General features: G+C 29.4%; 1 protein-coding gene across 1 annotated transcript; it reads left to right on the top strand.

Annotated features, from left to right (window-relative positions):
• The first annotated feature begins 263 nt into the window (after nt 1–263).
• Nucleotides 264–21,798, top strand: LOC148238568 (uncharacterized). The gene is made up of 6 exons (XM_088185931.1): nt 264–484; nt 8,675–8,711; nt 19,247–19,680; nt 19,743–19,990; nt 20,052–20,274; nt 21,305–21,798. The coding sequence occupies exons 1-6, from the start codon at nt 439–441 to the stop codon at nt 21,580–21,582; spliced, it is 1,266 nt and encodes a 421-aa protein (XP_088042057.1). The 5' UTR covers nt 264–438; the 3' UTR covers nt 21,583–21,798.
• The last annotated feature ends 1,897 nt before the right edge of the window (nt 21,799–23,695 follow it).

Raw genomic sequence — 23,695 nt, 5'->3', positions numbered from 1 at the left:
TTTACATATTAAGGAATGCCAAAAATATTCACCTTGACCTTTCATTTCTACATTTATATTTATATTAATAAATATATGATAAGCATTGTTATTTTATTATATTTATGTACAACCCTATTTTCACACTTGTAATACAAGTTAAGAACTATTATTTATTTATTTGATCATCCTGGACACGATTTTGTGTCTATTGCGTTTTCCCGTATTTGCTTTTGTGTTCATAAATAAGCAATGCCTACGGGTGGGATTTGCATGAGAGATTTATTTTCGCGGCGAGATTCGTTACAGCAACACTCGTTATTAGTTTTAGTCCGACTTCCCAGGACATTTGACGTTCGTCGTGTGTAGTGATCCCTAGTTTTCTTCAACTATATTTTAAAACAATATACCAGTGATTCTTATTATTGACATAATTATTAAAAGTTCTCAGCGATCGAGATGAGCAAAATTGTAATATTTGCGTCACTGCTAATATATATTTCAGGTAAATCATATTTGTATATTTATATTTATAAAGGATACTTGCCAAAAATATATTTCAATGAAATGTCTCACCTGGCACTTAATAAAACAATCGAACGTCAATCTCTAGTAAGTGCGTTTCTTAAACCAATGCCAAGTGTTCATTAAAAGGTTTCAACATAAATATTTCGCGCAAGCGTTTCAAAATAAGAAATACTCTCGTTTCTTTAAGTCAATACAATTATAAACAATCCACAAGACAAACAATGCATAATGCATACTTAAAAATAATATATTCTTTACTTTATCTTCAATAAAACTACATATAAATCGTTTATTATCATCAGCAAGTTTTCCTTGTTGTAGATTATTTAATCCTTTTATAATTTATATAGATTTGTAAATATTAATTTAATTAAATATATGTGTTAATATCTACAGTCGTAAACATTATATTAGATCGATTTATGTTATATATACATTTTACACCTTTTATATTAATAACAGTTATTTACGCATATTTTAGTTATCAGTGTAAAATTAAATATTTGCACGAAGCATTTTATGTATTATATATTTGCAAAACAGATCCACGTGCCGTCTATATAGAAACAATATATCATATTCATATGAAAAAATTAGTAGATTGTTGACTTTATGAGTGCTGTAAATAATAATAATCACATAGTCTTTTATTAATAGTATAGAATCGTACTTATTGAAAATAAGTAAGAGGATTTAAAATACTAAAACTCAAAATTTGTATCAAATAAAAATACTTATAAACATAATTTGTATGAACAGATCAATTCAATTAAATTAAAAAATATTATATTTGCAAAAAAATATGAAAATTCATGTTTTATTTGGGTATTCATATTAAAATTGTTTTTTAAGATTACTTTAAAAAACCGCAATTATGTTATTCAATTCCATTTATATAATTGAATAACTTGCATTATAACTTTGCATTGTATATTTAATTTCAGTAATAAAGCGCTGCAAAACTTTCAAGAAAACCTAAAAAAAAAAACAATTTATTTATTTTCTTTTAATTTCTAAAAATGTTACTGCAAATCCAACGCTTAATTTTACCTATAAATCACTTTGATTATCAAAAATACTAGCATACTTAAAATCAATGCTTAATTTTACAGATGAATCACTTTATTCAATGATGAAATCAATATTAACAAAAAAATACTTACTAGTACAATAGCAAACATTTAAAAAATATATACTGGAATTTTGTATTAATTTTTATACTAATCATATAACAAAAACTATTACCAGTAAATAACTAATTGCATCACCAAAAAAAATATTATAATAAAATGTTTTGCATTCTTTTTTTTATTGTTAGGGACGGAATAGCGTAGTCCGTAACATCTCAGACTAATAAATCTGAGGTTATGGGTTCGAGCCCCGGCAGCATCACTCGAATTTTTATTTAAAAAACGCGCTATTATTAAAAACATCCCGGTTATAGATTATATTACACATAATAATTTGTAATTATGAATTTAGATGTCACCGATACTTGTAGTTATTCATTATATCTGATTGGCTTAATCGGTTGGTACAAATTTACCACGTTGTAACGCATTGGGCTTACGTCTGTCAGGTTAAATAGATAAATTTCTTCTAACTATTATATATTAATGTATGACCCAACTGAAAATCAACGCTTAATTTAACAAATAAGTCAGGTTATTATGTGATAAAATCGATTATTTCAAAAAAAAAAAAATACGTACTGGTAAATAACTAATTGCATTCCCAAAATAAGACATTTAAAAAAATTATACTTACATATAAATTAGGCTATTTAATTATAAAATTTAATAACTGATAATAACTAATAGAATCAAAGCAAATTTCTTTGATTCTATTAGTTATTTCTTTTAAACCAGTTTTATTTCAAAAACATTTCTTTTAAACCAGTTTTATTTCACTATTAACTGCAAAAAATATAAGCCAACACCTAATTTTGCATATAAATTTGGTTATTCAATTATAAAATCGACTATAATAAAGATAATATCATCAGTAAATGATTAATTGCATCACCACAATAACAATAATTTAGTGAAAAAAAATATTATAGCGAAATTTTTCACAATATTTTTTTTTATAATTTTAACTTCAAAAAAATGTTAATTAAAAAGTATCAATGTCTAATTTTACTTATTAATTTCATTAAAAAATTAGTTTATTTAGCGGTAAAATCGATTAAAACAAAAAAGTTACTAGTAAATAACTAATTGCATCACTAAAATAACATTTAAAAAAATCGCATTTATTTTATACCTTAATCTTAACTTCAAAAAAATATTAGTCAACTGAAAATCAATGGCTATTTTTACATATACCTATATAAATCTGGTTATTTAACCCTTTGAGTAGTGCGTTAATTAATAAACAATTAATTTGTTAGTAACTGGTAGTGAGTTAATTTTACATATTTTTCCTTAATTATTTTAGATATTTATTTATTATTATTGGATATTTCATTTATAGTAAATAATAAAAAAAATCAGAGATTCTCAAAGTTATATTGCTTTGATTAGTCTTACTACCTTTTTGTATTAGTAAGTTTTACTAATTAACACTTTTCTATTATTAAATTTCGTAAATTTATTTATTTAAAATATTTATTATATATTATTCGGCTTTTGTGGATTTATTTATATCAATACAGAAGTTTACAAAAATTTAAATATATAACAATTATATTATGTGTAAATATATAACTATCTGAATTACCTCAAAACAGTGAAAGATCGACCGCCGTACATGTACGGCGATACTCCTCAAAGGGTTAAGGATTAAATTTACTATAACAAAAAAATACTTACCAGTAATTGCACCACAATAACAAATACTCAAATTTTTCAGAAACATTTTTATACCAATTTTTTATCACTTTTTACTGCCAAAAAATATTACCAACTGAATACTAACGCCTGATTTCAGCAATAAATTAGTTTATTGAACAATGAAAGCATTTTTTTTAACTACTTAATAGTTAATAAGTATTTGTACAATAACAAACATTTAAAGGTATTTATTTTATACCAATATTAGGGTATTTTTAACTGCAAAAATATATTAACCAACTGAAAGTTAACGCCCAATTTTACATATAAATTAGGTTATTCAATGATCAACCAAACAAAAATACTTACATTAATAAATATTTTGAATAAAAAAACACTTTAATATCCTAATTTTTTTTCACAAACCAAAAAGGTTTTTAATTAAAATTTGGAACATAAACTTAACTCTAATGTATCAAAATTAATCATAAAAATGTAGTTAAAGATTAAATTTGAGTATTTCTTAAAATCGATAATTATTGTCAAATATCTTATTATTTTAATAAATGTCAAAAATTGAGTTGCTCGGTATGATGTAATTTTTATTTATAACTATATTTAAATTAATACTGATCCTTTGAAAAATGTATTTATAATTTATTTATTAATTTAAATCCTAACATGGACATTTTTAAACGGCATAATCATTGCCAATGATAAAACCACTTCACCTTTGAATACGAGAAAAAATTATAAAAGCATAAAGTGCATGCTGTTTACATTGAGATTTTTATTGTGTGAAAAAAGATAAAGTGTATTATCTCATCTCTCATCCATATGATCTTATTAACTCATCGATATTTTAAACTTTGCACTAAATCAGTCGTACCTTGAAATTCAAGTGTAAGCTTATTTTTTTTATAAAAAATAAAACTATTTAATAATCAAGTTTTATAATTATTTTTATACATACTATGGATATTGTTCCATAAATAAATGATGAGACTACCCAACAAGGTTTTTGCTACGAAGATACTATAATATAATATAAAATTGCGTGTGGACTTCAGTCTGAAAAAAACCTTTTGCTATACAATTAACTTATTTATTTTGAGTTTGGTTAAATACTCAACATTTATAGTTTGTTGCATGCACATTTTATATTACTATAATAGCGCCATATAAAATCATGAGAAGGATTCATTATCATAAGATTAGTGGTCGTTACAAAGCTGGGAGTGCTGATATGATACTAAACGTGTGTTGAAAAATGCACTTACAAAACGCATTATGACCTGATTCATAATTTTCTAATCATTTTCAATGTTAGTAAAAAAATATCTGTGTGTCACTATCGCTTGTAATGTGTCATTTTATTATATTATTATACTGAAATAGAGATGATGAATGAAAATCGCAACTTAATAACTTATAAGCTTGAATACACCTGCCATTAAAAAGTTGTATTATTAAGAACCGTTTAGTCGGTGCGAATATAGTCGTAATTACATCTATTTATTATAATTTTATAGAACGATTATTCATCGTTTCTGCAATGTTATACACTTCTTTCCTCATTATGTATCCATTTATGGACTCAATTATTCTCTAAATAAATTTCTAAAGACGCCAACTGAGCAGTTCTGAATACTAAGTCACTGAAATTAAGTCATCACAGCTATCAACCCACATACTTAAAATTTTTAACATGAAAATAACTAAAACTATCATATATATTATTATTGAAAGCATGGCATAAATTGTGTATGAGTTAAACACGTTTTACTTAAAATTACGACTCATATAAAATTACGTGACTACAATAATAATTGATAAATCAATTAAATATCAGTTAGACGATTAACTCTCAAGATTATCATATATTTAAAATAAAATATTTGTTAAATAATCATCAGAAGTTATTTCCGTGTCAGCAACCCTGATCCATTAACCATTTTAAATTCTAAATGCTTGTTCTCGATTCATATCTAGATTTATGATCGTTTTATATAGTAAACTCTATTGGTGTAATTACAATATAAAAAATGTGATCTCGGTGCGTTTGTTGGACGTCAAAGGCGCCATAATTAATTACAAAGTCATGTCCTTAAAGTACAATTAACATATTCGCAAAGTACCATTTGCCATAAGCCAGACGGACGATGCTATTTTTTTTGTTAATTAATCAATGCCTAGGCCAGTGTCGATTACATACTCCATGTTGTTGTTATAAATATTCATAAAATATAATTTATAATAAATTCGCAATAAATAATATAAATTGCACGGAATTGCAACTTTCGCTTATTCGAAACGAATCGAGTAAAACCATAGACTATAGGAACTATTTTAAGAATGTAAACAACATAAATAAAGCTATAAAAAGTCTATAAATGTGTATAGCAATACTCTCAGATAAATGCTCAATAAAATTTATATATATATGTAACACATTCAGTTAGCTATGAGTGAAATAATAAATAAATTTAAATTTAGCAATTGTGTTTGTAGATACCTCGCTATAGGGCCGCTCTTTATACGGCCTTTCGCTATAACGGCCCTTTTCAATTAAGGCACGTTTTCGATATACGGCCTAAAATGTTTCGCTATAACGGCAAAAAAACTTTTTTTCGATGTCGATTTTTTAAAAAATTTAAAAATAGATATAATTTGCATAATTTTAAAATAAAAGGTGAAGCAGCTAGCGCCGATGAGGCCGCATCTAAGAAATATCCCAACATTTTAAAGGGAATTATTGAAAGAGGTGATCATAAACCTGAACAAGTGTTGAACGTAGACGAAACAGGGCTTTATTGGAAGCGAATGCCTTATTGCACGTACATTTCAAAAACCGAAAAATCTGCGCCTGGTTATAAGGTGTCTAAAGAACGATTAACTTTGCCACTTGGTGCAAATGCCGCGGGTGATTTTAAGCTAAAACCACTTTTAATATATTTGTCCAAAAATCCAAGGCCTCTTAAAGGACTAAATAAAAATCAATTACCCGTCATATGGAGATCCAACAAGAAAGCTTGGATGACTAAAGCTACTTTAGAGGATTGATTCAAAAATCACTTTTGCACAGAAGTGAAAAAATATTTGCGAGACAATAACTTAAGCAACAAGGCTTTGCTAATTTTGGATAATGCACCAGGGCATCCTACTAATTTATCCGAACTATCTGAAGATGTCATGATTGAGTACCTTTCGAAAAATACAACAGCTCTGATCCAACCAATGGATCAGGGTGCAATAGCCACTTTTAAGGCATATTACCTACGCCGAACTTTCCGACAACTTATAAGGGAAACCGATGGTAAATCTTCAATTAAAACATTTTGGAAAAACTATAACATCAAGGATGCTGTTGACAGCATCAGTGAATCATGGAAGGAATTAAAATTAACAACAATGAACCATGTTTGGAAAAAAATATGGCCAGAATGTGTAAAAAGTACTGATGCGGAAGTTAATTGCCTTCCTGAAATTAGGCAAAACATTTTGGATCTAGCACACGATCTCGGCTTTGAAGGTTTGAACGAACGTGATGTGCTTGATCTACTTGAAGCTGATAGGGAACCCCTTTCATATAAGGAACTCATTCAATTGCAAGCAGAACCGGCATTTGATGAAGAGACAGAGCCTGTTGTATTCAAACAGCTAACATCAAAAAAATTGTCAAAAGATTTTTCCTATTTCGAACAAGGAATACACATCTTCCTTGAAAACGATCCTGACGTCGAACGTAGTGCTAAAGTTTCTCGAGGAATTAACTCAGCCATTAGCTGTTATTAATCACTGAAGAACGAAAGAGACAAAAAGGCAAGACAAACATCGTTGGGCAATTTTTTTAAGGCAGGCCCATCCTTACCAGCGAAAAATGAGAACGACAGTGATCTGAAGGTTACCATTTCTTTCATGTCTTCAGATTAAAGCCATTTTTAAAAAAAATATGTATGTATTCATACACATATTTAATGTAACATGAAGTTGTTTCATTTTTGTTTATGGATTATTGTTGGTTTTTAGAGTCTGTTATTATTTTATGTACAAATGTATGTACTTGTTATGTATGTATTTTTGATTTAAATGAAATAAAAAGATAAAATTCATTTTAAATGATAAACCATGTTACATTTTTAACAAATATGGAACCGATCATATTGAATTTGTATGAATTTGTATTAGAATAATTGCTTCGTTATACGGCTTTTCGCTTAGCGGCCAAGTTTCGTGGAACGTATCTAGGCCGTAAAGCGAGGTATGGGTGTATTACGGTATAGGTTAATTACATATCAGTAAAAATTGACAACGTTGTTATTCTATTGATTGTGTAATTTGCGGCTTCGGTACCTGTTCGCACCGTATTCCACCAACTTCTTCCGTTGTTAAAATAAGTAAGATCTGTGGTTTTTCTGCATTGAAACATTGATTTGTATCCAAGAGACATAAATCAATTAATTTTTTTTAACTCTATTAAAAAACTTTTGTGACTTATTTTGTCACAAATATTATGGGTTATATATATATTATAAAAATGACCAATCGGTAATAAATTAATAAGTAGAGAGATATTTTAATTATTTTTTTATGTAATCAATATTGTCAGAATATTTTTTGCAAATTTAGAAATGAATTCCTAGCTTTTCTTCAATATAATTTATGTTATATGATAAATGCTCCATCTTTTTATTGTAGTGTTGTATTTATTTTATTCTGCTACGTATGATGCGTAACTATAATTCATAACAATGATATACTGATTAATCTGTTCTTAGTCATGTGTTGTATTTGGCTTAATACCATTCCAACTAAGTTATGCACCTATTGATATATAAACGTAACATATTTTTGTGCCAAATTCCTGATTCTGTTCAATACTTTGTCGGTATTTATGCGCATTCCTTTCGCTTCGAATTAACTTCAGTTTAATTTACCAATTCAGTTACCGTAACACAAACACCATAAAATCGCAAAAGTGACAATCAAAATCGCAAACTTACAAAGCGTGTCAGAAAATTCGATTAGCAAGGAGCGTTTTATTGTGGCTATAAATTTTGGCATATATTTCCCTGTTTTGCACATATTTTATCAGGTAAGGTCAACTATTTTTTCCGCTGTCACAAAAGCGGTCATCGTCAAGATTCTTCTGCCCACGAAATGGCACACTTCCAAAACGGAAAATTTGCGGATCGACACCATTGGAAGATTTGATAGGGTGTTTTTGCGTGAAATTCTTCAAAGCGAATATTAACAGAAATACAGAAATATTCGCCATGCTACATTACGCTCAATCTGTCCAAGAAAAATACGATTAACACATTAAGCACCTCAGTTATATATTAAAATATGTAAAGCGATATTTATTTAATGATTATTTTATTGTATTTCAGGAACACACGGTAGTTATCGCAGCGTCGATCCTAATAGGTAAATAATACATTTTAATTCTAAAATTATTTAGTTCGGTGCGCGATTTTTTTTTTGTCACTCAAAATGACACCAGTCACTATTACATTCATCACTTTTAATCAACGTCATTCGCAAATATTTAACATTTGACTTTCGTCACTCTTCGTTTAAGGCTTCCGTGATCGACAATCAATCAAAGCTATTTATATTTAATAAAATTCTAAATTAGTGTCCTACACATCCTGTTTGATCATAAAATCGCATTAATATAATCCAGAGATGATCTTCTTGACACAATTTATGAATTCGCAAGAGCGTGTGTTAATTATTAAGACATGATTATTAGTCATGTGTGCATTAATTCTAGCACTTGCTAGTGTTTATGGGACATTCATTATTATATATTTGTGTCGCTAATGGGTTATGCTAATTATAACTTTTATAATTGGTATGTAAAAAAATATAAGGATATCAAGACCAAGAACTGGTTTCGCACTTTGGATAATGTTCTGGTACTATAAAAGAGGGAAAATAATTTTTAGATATATATTTATGTACTCAATTGTAAATTATATGTTTATACGTAATATTAAATAGATTTATAAACTTTATACTATTTATTATATTAATAGCTTCAAATATTACCCAAACGTAACCCAAAAGTTACAATTTATTTACTTTTATGACCCTATTATCGAAGCTTTTAATTTCGACGTAACGATTGTGGGTGGTCGCGACAGCGCTGTTTTTAATTTATTATCGCACTTTAATCAATTTTATCAGTAGGTATCAAAAATTTACTCAAACAAAGCTAAAAATAACTTACACCCCGAAAATATACAAAAATATATAAATATGTTATATTAATTAAATCGTAATTCTGACGCTGTTTTTATAGTAATAATTTGCCACAAAGATAAGATAGCCCTAATATATATTTTGATAATAAAATATAGTATATTATTTTTTTTCTACTAACTCAATTTTAAAGAAATTATTTTTTATATATAATTATTATTTAATTGTATAGCTTATAGTGCACATTTAATATATTTAAAGCTGTGATTAGTGCTTTAAATTAGAGTTAAAATTTAATTAAATAGATCAAAAGTTAGTACAGAAACTCTCAAATTAATTTTTTTATAACCTGTTTTTTTATTGTCAATTTTTACTACTACGTGTGACGCGTAATTATTTATTGGTACAGTTTTTAATTACATAAATTCCTTAGTTTTTTTAGAAAATTATTTTATTAAAATAATTATTTAAATTAAATTATATTCGTAATAATCTTATATAAATTAACGGAAATTTTAATCAAAATTCTATTGAAAAATCTATATAATTTTTAAAAACATATTTTTTTATTTTCTAGAGATCATTTATTTTTTATAGATTATTGCTAAAAACAAGTTTACCACATATATTATAATACAACAAATAATGTATAACGCAATCAATCCTTAACATATTCACTGAAACACAGTGTTTCTCAATTCAATGAAATTAAGCAACCCTTTTATATTTCCTATAACATATCAAAACGTCATAAATATATTTAAATAAATACTTTTTATAATACTAAGTACCAAAATTTTAATGATTTAAATTAAATTTTTATTTAAAATATTAAATTTCTAAATAAAGGCAAAATACATCGCCGAATTAGTAGTAAGATTTTTCCTCAATCCTAGTATTTTTTCGGTTTACCTTAGGCAAACAGCATAAAACAGCAAAATTATACTTAAAAGTAAGTTTGTATTGGACTATACCATTAAAATCTAAAAATAATAATGAAGGAAACCTTAGCATTTGATCAAACTTGGCGTACTTTATTTGTCTTCGATTTTCGTGGCGTTTCCATTGTGCCAATTGCACATTTGTTTTGATGTCATGTTGCAACTTATATTTATTTATTTTTAAAATCTTCCGTTGTAAACTGACATACGTAAGCCCAATGCGTTACAACAGGGTATATCTGTAACAACTGGGTAAGTCAACCAGACATACTACTAAAATCGGTGACATCTATATTATTAATTTTAAATTATTATATGTAATATAAATTATAATTAATAGATATCACTATAGCTGGGACTAGTTTTTTATGAGTCGTGCTACCGGGGCTCGAACCCGCAACCTCAGAGTTACTAGTCTGAGACGCTACGGACTGCACCAAGCCGTCCTTAATAAACGTGGCAGTCTTAAGATCAATAGGATAAAACAATGTGTACACAATCAACAGTAGTGGGACACCATTCTGTAAATAAGTGATATATATTTTATTACTTATAGACTATTATTACAGCTTACAACCAATATTTTCCAATGTGTATGACAGCTCAATTTTATTTTGATTATTTATCACGTGATTCATCCGTGAAATCCGGAAAATTTCAGATAATATAATCTACTGTGATGAACAGAATTATTAGTTTTCGGGTGTTAGTCACCGACTTATACCAATGGTAAATCATACAACATTTTTTGCTACTACTCGTTTCAAAATTGCTTTGCATGAACATCAGCTTCTTCGTAAAATTAGATAATAGTGCTTCAACCATTACTAAGCACCTATACTTTTGTGTGTTAGACCGCAAACCTCTCTTGACATATTCGTTATCTTCGTGGCTCTCTTAGAAACATTTGTACTATTCATAAATCCTTAATCCTTCTCTAAAAATTGCACTATTTCACTGCATTTGAATATATTTTTAACGGCATATTAATGGCAAATTCTTTGTACATTATTTACATAATTGACAATTCGCAAAACGTGAAAGAATGCGTTGCAATACTGTCAAACACAAACTACGCATCAAAGTTGTCTAATAATTGACAATTTATATTCACAGATAGTAGTATCAACGTGAAAAAAATATGAGTCCAACCTTAATTTTAACCCATCATTTTGAAAACGCTTCTATAACATAACTGTAACAAAGCACAATGAAGATGAATAGTGGTTTTCAGCTTAAATTGTCTTTTAACCATAATAATAAAGCGTTCACTCTCAAAATCTATGTCGTAGTTACTCTTCAAAAACAATGCATCTTCGCTGCGTCACATGTGATATCATCATTCCATTAGCGAGATAGTGATATCATCGAATTGTGTCCCACGCTTGCACACACACAGCCAAAAGGTTATGACACTGATACCGATATTGCATCGTTTATTGCACAATTGAAAACGTCTAATATATAATCGCAATGCAGATTGATTCGATTCACGTGCAAATATTGACTGCACCCGGCGCTAGCTGTGGCGCCAAATAGTGTTATAGTAGTTTAGCATGACACGCGAGGTGTGTATACATATTGATCACTTATTTTTGTAGGTTGAAAAAAGCGTGACAATGACACAGATTCTCAATCATTACATTGATCTTATTTCGAGGTTTGTGTTACACATTATTTGATATAATGCTACATTATTTATTATTATATCTAGAGAAAAAAATATTTGTAGAAAACTACAAATTCTTCAAGTCGTCTCAAAGATCGTCTGTGTCGGTTTATGTAAGCTCCGCTGGATTCGAGTTCAGGGTTGAACTCTTAAGTCTGAATCGATGTAGTACTCTAAGTAAAATTCCCAAATGAGACTGATTTTTCGACGGCATCGTTTCGACTAATATATTATATGATCGGGGAAATTATAATATATTAACGTTTCCCTCTCTTCCCCAACTCCTAAATCACTCATTGGTGTTGAGGGTTGGGGAATGGTTATGATGTATTATATTATTATAATATTATAGCTGTGCGTTAGGGGCATGTGTCTAGTTTTGCGTTAATCCGGCAATAATGGATTTCTTAGCTTGTATGGAGAATGGTTAGTTATCTTTTAAAGCGATATATTCTTGCGTTATTTACGCCATTTACAATAGATTCCATTATAGCTAATATTGCACTTGAAAGTATCATTATTTTATATTCTCCGTCTCTAGAAAGAGATGGAGAATAATTTTATTTTTTTAATAAATGCATCTTTATTTATAAAAAGTCATCTTTATTAAAAACTGTTCTAGCTGCTTCTCCCAATAATATCGGATAGAAATATATACATAATGATATTTAACTTACTGCATAAATTATTAAATTAATAAATATATAAAGCAGTGACAAAAATTAAATCTCCGCAATTATAAGATATCATTAGAAACAAATTGTAGTGGCGTAAACTTAAAAAGCTAAAATCACCAGATAATTCATTATATAAAATAAATAAAGCACTCAAAAACTAATTCGCACAAATTACACCGTTAAAACATAGATATTTCATAACTAATACAGATCAAGAAAATGCAGAGCTGTTAGTGAACGCACTTTATAATTTTAAATTTTCTAAAATTAACAAAAATGTCTCTAAATCAATAAAGAAAAAATATAAACAACAATTATAGATATCGATTCAATTTGTAAAGTTAGCTCATAGTAAATTTTAATTGTCATTAAAAACTTGAAGAATAAAAAATCCCTAAACAGATTAAATTACATATAAATTGAACACTTTTCTGTAATATTCATTATTAACCCTTTTTAAATATTTTTTCTAAATTTTCTACGATTATTTTTTTAAATATCTTATCGCGTTTGAAAAAAACTTTGGGTAGTAAAATTATAAACGAACAGTTCAGCTTGGGTTAAAACTTAGTTCGACATAGTTCGACAAAGCATATATGCGAAAATTTTATTTTGAAAAATGGTACAGGTCTTTTAATGTTAGATATAGAAAAAGCTTTTGACACAGTATGGCATGAGGGTTATATTCACAAACTACAAAAATATAAAAACCCCTAACTATCTGCTACACTTAATACGCTCATAGCTAAAAAATAAAAGCTATGTTGTTCTCTAAATAATGAAACCTTGATACCGCCAAAAATTTCAGCTAAAATTCCTCAGAGAGGTTAGCTCAGAGTGTTTCTCTTATATACGAACAATAACTCAAATTTAAAAAATGCATGCTTATCTGTGTACGCTAACAATGCAATTATTTTAACGGTCTTAAATCAATTGCGAATAAAATACAGAATTTTTTTGAAAAATTAAAAGGTGGAAAATTAAAATTGAGCAGAATCTATAATATTTACAAAACATAAACAAACTTTACCACCGCCTCTCCAAAGTAAACCGGGCAAAAACGTAGACTGGAAATCTAGCGTTAAATACCTGGGCACCTGGACTAAAAAAAAATATTATATAAAACATTTTGTAATTTCATTTTATAGGGCTTGCTGCTATTGCGGCCATCTGACCAAATTTGAATAAAAAGAACGCGCTTACTGCAAAAACTTAAATCTTGATATACAAACAACTAATCAGACCCATTTTAACATATGCTTGCTAGGTGTGGAGTAACACCAGTAATTAGTTTTTTCCTAAACTATAATTAATTCAATAAATCTATATAAAAATTGTCATTTTCTTAACAAAAAATACCATAGAACTAGTCCATTAATCTCATGTATCGAAGACTACGATAAAATCTACTTTAAATTAGAATATAAGCACGAAATTCCAAAGCACATACTGCTTTAGGGGCTTAAGAATACAGTTACAACTTTAGCCAAATATACTTAAATTTGCACTTAATCCATTGTTGTGTATTATATTTTTCATATTTTAAAAGGTTTAAGTTTTTCCCTTAAATTTTAACCACAATAATAATAATTTGTAGGTATAATGGATATATAGTATGTTTGTAAAATTAATTATCATACTTAAATCCACATATTGTTCATCTTCAGCCCTCATATTCCAGAACTCTTAATCACATTAGCATATTAAAGTTATCCATATTTATTTTATACTTTGTATCATAATGTTTATTTACGTTACTTTCACGTTTTACTAGGTCATGGGTGTTAACAGATAAGATAAAAAATAATGCAAAATTTAGATAATGATACGTAATATTTAAACGTGTCGTTTTGTAGATAACATAACATCTATAAATGGCTCAATATATTCAGGAATATAATAAAAATAAGGATTGAAAGTTAATTTATAATTTATACAGTACGTGAGGTCTTCACTGTCAAAAGTGTAGTATTCACTGTGAAGTTGGTATTATACAATAGCTAAAGGCTATTATGCCATTTATAGTGTTCATAATCTATTCCTATTTCCACTGGTGAATTCTAAATATATTTAATTGCAAGTATATTCATATTTTTACTTCTTGTGCGTTTATGAAAATATATTTAAGCTTTGTTTTTGTCAAAAGACTATTATAGATTTAGTGACGAATTTTAAAGTACATGAAAAAAATATATTTCATATTATAAAAATTTGAGAAATAATATTTATGATTAATTTCGAAATACATTATTGTATAATCCTTATCATCAAAACCTTGATTTTTTAACTATGACCACGGTCAATAAAATGATTAAATTCCAATCTTATCAATTTCTAATCAATTAATCTCAAAACAAATATTAAATTTATAACACGTGCCACTCATTCATTTTTTAACATTGCTATTATGGTATCATATGACAAATAAACATTATATTATATCATCACGCTCGTTTACCATTTTAATACCGAGACCAATTATTGCAAACGTACAACTATAAACGGATTTTGATTTAGCGTCATTGTTCCTACTCAAACACACCAAGTCTTTATTGTGATAATTTATTCGTACGTTTCTGTTATAGATGTTTTTTGTTTTGTCCAATGCGTGAAACTGCCTTGATTTGTGGCACTTCGGTAAATGACCTCAAGCATGCGCTATGACTATTTTCTTGAAATTCAAGAAGCATCAAAAAATACATACACTATGAAAAAAATTCTAAAATAACATCTTAGCGTACGAATGAAATCTTCATGTGAGTACTGAAAAAAATGTTTGCCAAGTATTTTTAACTCTAAATACTTGAAAGTTATTATGCTTACAGTCGCTACTGGCATACATTATGCTTACTATATAGTAGATATTTACATACAGACAATATATTCCAAGCCAAAATTTGGCGACCCGGAAAACGTATTTTTTTTCTTTTACAGAGAAGTTAAAATGCAAAGTTTTTATTTATGTAATACTAGCATCGTATATGTGAATAAATACTAATAAGTTAACATAACCTAAACTTGGCCTATCTTAAAAAATATATATGTATATAAATTATTTTTAATTTGCCCTAAAGTATATGTAATTATTAATTAAAACCACGCCACGAAGCCTTCAAATGGTCTTGATCATCGGAGCGGAAGGTCAAAATGGGAAGCAGCTGTTGCTGCAGCATCCGGCTTCTAATATCATAATCACGTATATTTCAAGTCGGAAGCAAAGTGGTGTTTTAGATAAGTTCTTGAATGAAGTTTATTCTTAATAAAGGTGACTCAGTACGGTGATGTTCGGGCGAATATACCCTTGAGAATTTCGAGAAGTCCAACATTTCATTCGGTTCTCTGTCGTCTGACCAATGCAGTGTTTTAGGGCGGCAACATAGTATTTGATATTGATTAAAATATTCTCTATTGTGATGTTCACCATGTTTTATAATGTGAATATCTCTATAAATATGTCAAATTAAAAGTTCATATTTTATTTTATGTTATATAATTAAAATATATAAATATAATAAAAAAAAAAAAAAAAATCATTAATAAAGGTCGAAATATAGTACTCTGTAAGACCTAGACTGATCTGTGAAACACATTGATGAAAAGCATTAAGGTCGGAATAGCGTAGCCCGTAAGATCTAGACTATTACTATTACTCAGAGGGCACGGGTTCAGGTCCCCGCATCAGACTCATTTTTTTATATATAAAAATGCATTATTACTAAAAAAACATACGGTTAATACTAACAAGTAGGAATTCTTTATACATAATTTACTTATCCTGTTGTAACGCATTGGGCTCACGCCTCACAGCGGAAGATAGAAAAAAACGATAAAGTATTAATTTAAAAATAGAGTCAAATGTTAAGAGGTTTTCAACTTTTATTAATGAATATGTGGTACGTTTTATTTCTGCGTTTATACCGAATAATTGCGATGTTTAATGTTTTAGATAATTGTTAAATTATTTCGACTTTCACTATTATTATAATGTTTATTTCGTATTAATATTTGTGTTATTTTAAATTAAAAACGCTATTATATTTTACATATTTTTGCATGTACACTGAGTTTACATTACCGGTATATATTTGGCACTGATCATCACATTTTAAAATGTATGTGCTTTTAAACTGTCTATTGGATGTCCGCTCAGATATGACATCTGTGAAATATTGACTGAAAAGAAATTTATTTATCGATCACATGCGTATTAATATAGTATTAAAGATTATTAAACCAAAATTTTCTAAAAATAATTGTTAATGCCTTGAGATTTGAGGTTTTACATAATCTATTTTTGATATTCTAAGACAAAATTGAAGAGCTTTCCTTATAATAAAAATGACTTCAATTTAGAGTTATAAATGTGTCTTATAAAAGCAATTATTTACTTCTGAATAAAAATATAAATCATAAATATACATATATTAGAAATTACCTAAGGTATAATAATCTAATTAAATAGGAAAAAAATCTCAGCTGTGATTTGCACTTTATTTCTATAATATATCCTACAAAAGAAAATTATGCTGCTGATGAAAAAAACATCTATTGGTTCAAGGTTAGTTTTTAACATACTTCATTTAATTTCATGTCATGTTTATAGGTGTGTCGTTGGTAAACAACAAAATACTATCTACTTGAATCGTGTAATCTTTATTAAATCCAATGCATAAAACTTTTAACTTGATAGATTGACCCAAAAGTCGTCAAATTTAATTTTATGACTCATCAAAGACAAACCAAATTTGATAACGTGAAGTTATTGCCTTCACACACAATTGTCTGGAAGTTATTATAATGGTCCATCAAATCTATTCTTCTGCGTTGATTTTATTGTAGTTGTTAGTGCGAATCGCTTCATGTGTATAAATCTCAATTTAAAACACAATAAAATTGAAAAGCTAAATCGATAGTAATTGAACACTTAATGAACGAACCACAAATGGTACGATGACTGCTATTAAAAATCTCATTTTGTGCGTGTAACGACCAGCGATAATTTTTCTAGGAGGTGCCCCATCTCATAACTCTAGACGTGACCTTATATTTTTTAACTGTGTGCAATTTAAAACTAGCGTAAATTTATCAGTTTGTGTGACGGGTGTGTCGGGATCAATTTACGCACAATGTGTTGCTAATGCTTAATAAAAATTTTGCTCATTAACCGCATTTATTTATAGGAAGTAAACATGTAACGTAGCTGATGTCATAATTTGTTCCTTTTGGTAAATATCATGAGTAGACGAGTAACTGTAAATTTAAAATGTCAACTTCAATTCAAGATAATCAACTATTTTATTGAATCATTCGCCAAACGTAATTACTTTTTTTAATCTAAATAAATTAAATAATAAATGTAGAATCTTATTCAAACATATTAATTTCTATAAAAAATCTTGGTCAACAAGCAATCTTCTTAACAGGATGTTGGACATTATTTGATTTATGATTCTCTTAATGCAAAATATTTCGCTGTGAATAAATTAAAAAGCATATTGTTCTGATACATCAATACCTCTCAATTAATTTCATACAGTTTACAATCTAGATAGGTTTTGTAAATGCTTATTCGACATCGTCTAGTTTTGCTTATGTATTTACTGGATCTTTCTACAAGTAGTGGTTTATTTATTGCATCTTCCTTCATTTGCCATAATTGTATCGATTAAAAGACACTTTTAAAATTACATTACTTTCTCTTGGTCTGAATATGTATGTTTATCAAAAACTACATACAGCTATTTTCTATAGAATCAAGAAATTCGAGAGCCGTATAAATTAAACACAGAATTAATAATGATTGATTCAATGAGAATAGTATACTTAGAGTAACATCAAATGTATGAAGCAAAATTTTAAGCACAGTGGATTCAATCCACAATTATTAGTATACAGACTAGCTTTTTAACTTCTCCCATTGAAGAAAAATCTTTCTTACGTATACAACCTTAACTTACGCATGAAGGACGTTTTATCGAGAGTCAAATAACCAGCAAAATACTTGTATCTCAACTCCTTATTTTGGCTTCTACGTAACATTATACATAGGCTCACCACCGCGTCCGCGCAGTACAGAAACCAGTAGTATAAGAAGTTTCTCACTCGTCTTTGCCCAAGGATTTTTTGCCATTACAATATTTGTAATGGACAATGAAGAAAAATATAATAATAAATATAACACCAATAAGCTAAATATTATTTCGCTGGTCCTTCGACTTTCTCAAACTAGCAAGAAATTACTAAAATCTTTTATTTTATACTATTCCGGTAATTCAAATTAGATTTGATTGTGATGAAATATATTGTACGCATGTTTATATGATATAAGACACTAAGTGCTCTTACTGGTATTATGGTAATTATGTCAATTAATCATTCTTCAAAAAAATTAAAACTTACTACATCATATATCTATACTTTACTACTCACATATATTTTCCTTCTGAATGAGTTTAAATTTTTTTACAGACTGCGAATAACGAGCATACGCAACGATCAGAACAAATCTCTCGAAACATTTGTAAACTTACCATCAAATTATCAAAACGACGGCGTTCAATATTCTCCGAGACAACATACTACGAGAAGAAGAAGTAGATATGACCGTAGATCGCTCTACAGTCACAACGTTCCAGTCGTAATAAAAGCGCCGGAACAGAAACTGTACACAGCTAAAGAACACCCCGCAGAATTTTATAAAAATGAAACTAGACCTTACATAACATGGAGACGATACAGATCGAAAGATGGCTCCATTACCACTACAACAGCTCCTATGAGCATGATCGATATTAACAAGAAGTATAAAAATTCTTACTATACGAATGACATACGAAGGGAAGAAATTAATCAAGTCAAACCGAAAAAACCGATAAGAACTTTGAAATACAACGACGTATCAGGTAAGAGTTATACTTTATAGATTAATCTTATCCATTATATATTGCTATTGATTTTTTTATAGTTTATAAACCAAAATATCATCCAGAAGTTCATAAGCCACGATTATGTTTACGGTGTCCATCTGAACGTACGGTAATAGCAGCTAAAGGATTAGAAAGAGTCATACTGGACCCTCCTCAATTGGTTGATTGCAGTGGAAATCCTGCACCAGAAAGAGTACATTTTAAAGGACTGTATGGACCAAACATTGGAAACTTGTTAAGAGAAGGAACACATGTGATTGTCGGTGCATTAATGGACGGCAATACAGTTGAGTGGAATCTTTATACAAGCGTTACTTTTTAATGTTTATCTTTAACTATCATTTCAGAAACGACACTTGTGTCAATATCGTATGAACGTTATTGTGCGAAGATGTGAAAAACTGCAAACATCACCGAATGTCATAACGTTCTGTCCAAAGGACGGAGCTTGGGGTACCATGTGCCGTTTCAAATGTAACACTTCCAACTTACTTATGGTTTTGAACGGACCCAAGAAGATAAAATGTGGAGATGATTTAGAATGGACGTCCGATCCTCCTTCATGTGCAGGTGTTTTAAAAGTCATAAGATATTCAGAAACTGTCAATTATTAATTAATCTAGTACTATCAATTAAGAGATGAATCTTACCCATACATACGGTACAATGGTTTTGCATTGAAACAAACTTGTCTAGCTGTTAATGCATTTTAAAACTTGATTATCGAGAGCTATGACATACCTTTTGCTAAAGTACTCTTTAAAGCTTTATTATTGAGCTTGTAGTTATAGCGAATGCAATAATTACATACAATTACTGCCAATTAATAAATACAAAAATGTCTGCCAAATATCGCTGATGAGCTATACAAAATGACACTTGCTACTTTAAAATGATAATGCACAAGCTCACACCACAGCACATACCATATTCTCTAGCTTCAATGGCTAAATTTTGGATAAAAAATTTAGTTCAATAAAAAAATAAATATCATATGATGAAATCATTCTTTAAGTACTCAAAGATGTATTTTAAAACATGTAGTACTAGATTCAAACATTGGAAATAAATTTGTTCACAGAGCTCTGCAATTTTGTTATGGCAAGAGGAAGCTTGACATGTTTACCGTTGTTAAGAAAGTCATTTAGTTTGCTTCAATAATTTGCTAAGAGACAAAGTTAGTTGATAAAGAGCAATTATCTTATTCTTATAAAATTAAAGACTTCAGCGCTTGAGGGCTATTTTTAGTGAATCTGCTGTGTCGAAAAGTACATTTGCTGTACTATTGGATTTACCAATTAATAACGGTAGAATGGGACTAAAAAGTAGAGAGTCAATCAAAGCCTTCTAATTCGTTTGAATAAACACCTAATGATTATCACATATTTAGAGTGATAAAAACAATTATTTTTAATCCCACATAGTGAATATGAGTGAATAAACCAAGACTTCTTTGAATATGGTTTAAAAAAACTTATTTTTCGTTTCGTTTCATAAATTGCATAGTCCTTAATAAAGTTTACATTAATTGAAGACTTCAAAAAACATAAAAAAATACAGACAAATTCCTAGAACTTAATATTCATTACATATGTTACAGGTCAGTCAAAAGTAGGCCGTACTTGGTGTGAATCGCCGCTGGTACCAAAGTTCGGTCGTTTGAATTGTGATACTTCTTCTGGATCAGCTCCACCGACTGGATTTCCTGAAGGATCTACTTGTAGCATCACGTGCATTGAAGATAATGTAAATGATGCCTTCGACGAATCGTTTCAGCCCTCTTTAGTATGCGAAGAAGGGTCGTGGAATGGAGAAATTCCGATTTGCCGGAAACCAAGGCGAAAACGACACAGTATTAAGAAGAAATTTACTAATTAATTATGTAAAATTATTAGAAAAAATTAAGCTTATATTGTTGTCATATTTAAATTATATGTTGTGATATTTTATTTTATAATATAATAAAATTAAGTATCATCAATAAATACTATACATAAGTTTCAATATTATATATAAAATGTATGGGAATTGTTATCCCAAATTGTCTTTCAAGATAGAATAGGAGGACTATCAGGAAGTATTATTTATGTTAATTATTTTTTTATAGTAAATTTATTTTTCTAAATAAATGTATTTTTTAGAAAAAGTGTATTTCTTTTTTGTTTATTTTAGAAGACTAGCTAAAATCATACAGATTTTAATACACTTATATAAATCCCAGCATTTTTATAATAAGTTTATAAAGAAAATATTAATATATCCAGCCCTACACGCATTGCTGACTTCACCGATATGTAATGATATTTTCATTTAAGAAATTATAAATTTTAGTTTTCTAGCGTTCATAATAAATAAGAATCGAATGAAACATATCTAAACTAAATTTTGACTAATAGAAGAGCGCAAAAAACAATTATCTCTTTTCAGAAGTCAAAAAAATATGATGAAGTCAGATATGCTTCATTCGATTCTCAATTATTGTAAGTCGTAATATTGTTATAAAAGTCTTAATGTGAATGCTACATAACCAAGCGTTTCTACTGCGACAGCACGATTTTATTGCTTTTGACGTGGATTCTAAACAGGAACCTACTTGAATTTGGCCAGGAAAATCCATGCTAATAAATGACATAATATGAATCTTAATAAAATGGAAATATTAAAAAACGATCACTGATCGGCCAACTTTTGCCTCCCCCTCGCCTCTCCTCTTCCCCCAAAGATCCAATGGACTCGCACAAATCTTGAAGCATTGTGAGCAGTGAATATTTTATACGATTTTAAATATTTATGCACGCTTATATATTGTTTTGTGGCGGCGTTTTGACAGTTCTCAGTGCTGCCACACCAGCGCTCAACTTGAGAAGCGGGTGTTTTTAACAACTGGCAACATTCAGTCTCTTTCTCTCTCTCTCTCTCTCTCTCTCTCTCTCTCTCTCTCTCTCTCTCTCTCTCTCTCTCTCTCTCTCTCTCTCTCTCTCTCTCTCTCTCTCTCTCTCTCTCTCTCTCTCTCGCCGTGGCAAAGGATTAGCACGCAGCGTCCCCGCCAGCTCTCCAAAAAAATGTTGTTTTATTAAATAGCCATCAGAACTTACATGCGCTACAGTTTTATTATATGATAAAAATTACACATTTCATGTAACAACAGTTGTGATTTGAGTTCATAAGCTTCTGTCTTATTTTGTGTTTTTTAAGATTATATTTTTGAGTTTTGGTGCTGAAGGGGTGTGACTTTGCAAACAAAATAAGCGCCGGAAAGCTGGTAGCAATTTATTCAATTAATTCGTAAAATGTTTAGTAAAAATGAAATATTGCCGAGATGAAAAATATTTGTAGTCCGAGCGCTGGTGGAGAAGCGACGTCCTTGGAATGGTTCACTTAGGTCTTGTCTCGTGTCGCAGGACCGTGTCTGAGGAATCTGAGATATTCTCGTCTTGCCAGTAAGCAGTCTAGGGAGTGTATGTCGTGTGCTCATGCGGGGAGGACCAACCAATAAAAATAACCAGGGGCCGGAACATTTTTTAAATAAATGAAATAAAATATATGAAATTCTGACAATCGTCTCTATCTCTCTTTCTTTCTTCCCGATCTGGTGTTGTGATTAAGTGTCAGGTATTTTATATGGTAGGTTCTTGATGTCTCCGGCGAATCACAAAGGCACGGTGATCAGTTGATTAATTGTGATGCTTGTTATTCGACCAACGAAATAAGTGCAATTTGCAAAGTGGACACATTCCGAGGGTCGATAATGAAGGGATGGTGAATGACAATGGTGGTGTGGGGGTCGGGTCGTCTGGTGCTGGAGCTCGTGCTCACGTCGGGTTATCACCAGTTTGGGGGTTGTCGTGATGGAGCTCGGTGTCGCAGTGGCGTAGCCCTACGGGTGCGTGACGGCGCCGGGTGCTTCCTGGGCCGCGTGGTCGGCGGCGGCGACTGTCAGCGGCGACGGTGGCTGACGATGGCGTCACATGGTCGGGGCTGCGGCAGGTAG

Source organism: Plectrocnemia conspersa, unplaced genomic scaffold, assembly GCF_051122295.1.
Source record: "Plectrocnemia conspersa isolate PC_06_02 unplaced genomic scaffold, ASM5112229v1 ptg000001l, whole genome shotgun sequence".
Lineage (NCBI taxonomy): Eukaryota > Metazoa > Arthropoda > Insecta > Trichoptera > Polycentropodidae > Plectrocnemia > Plectrocnemia conspersa.
This window is presented reverse-complemented; position numbering and strand designations above follow the sequence as displayed.

Excerpts from the sequence above, each read along its gene's own strand:
- LOC148238568 (XM_088185931.1), top strand. The coding sequence starts at position 439 with ATGAGCAAAATTGTAATATTTGCGTCACTGCTAATATATATTTCAG. Across the intron at positions 8,712-19,246 it reads CGCAGCGTCGATCCTAATAG|ACTGCGAATAACGAGCATAC; the intron begins GTAAATAATACA and ends ATTTTTTTACAG. Across the intron at positions 19,681-19,742 it reads GAAATACAACGACGTATCAG|TTTATAAACCAAAATATCAT; the intron begins GTAAGAGTTATA and ends ATTTTTTTATAG.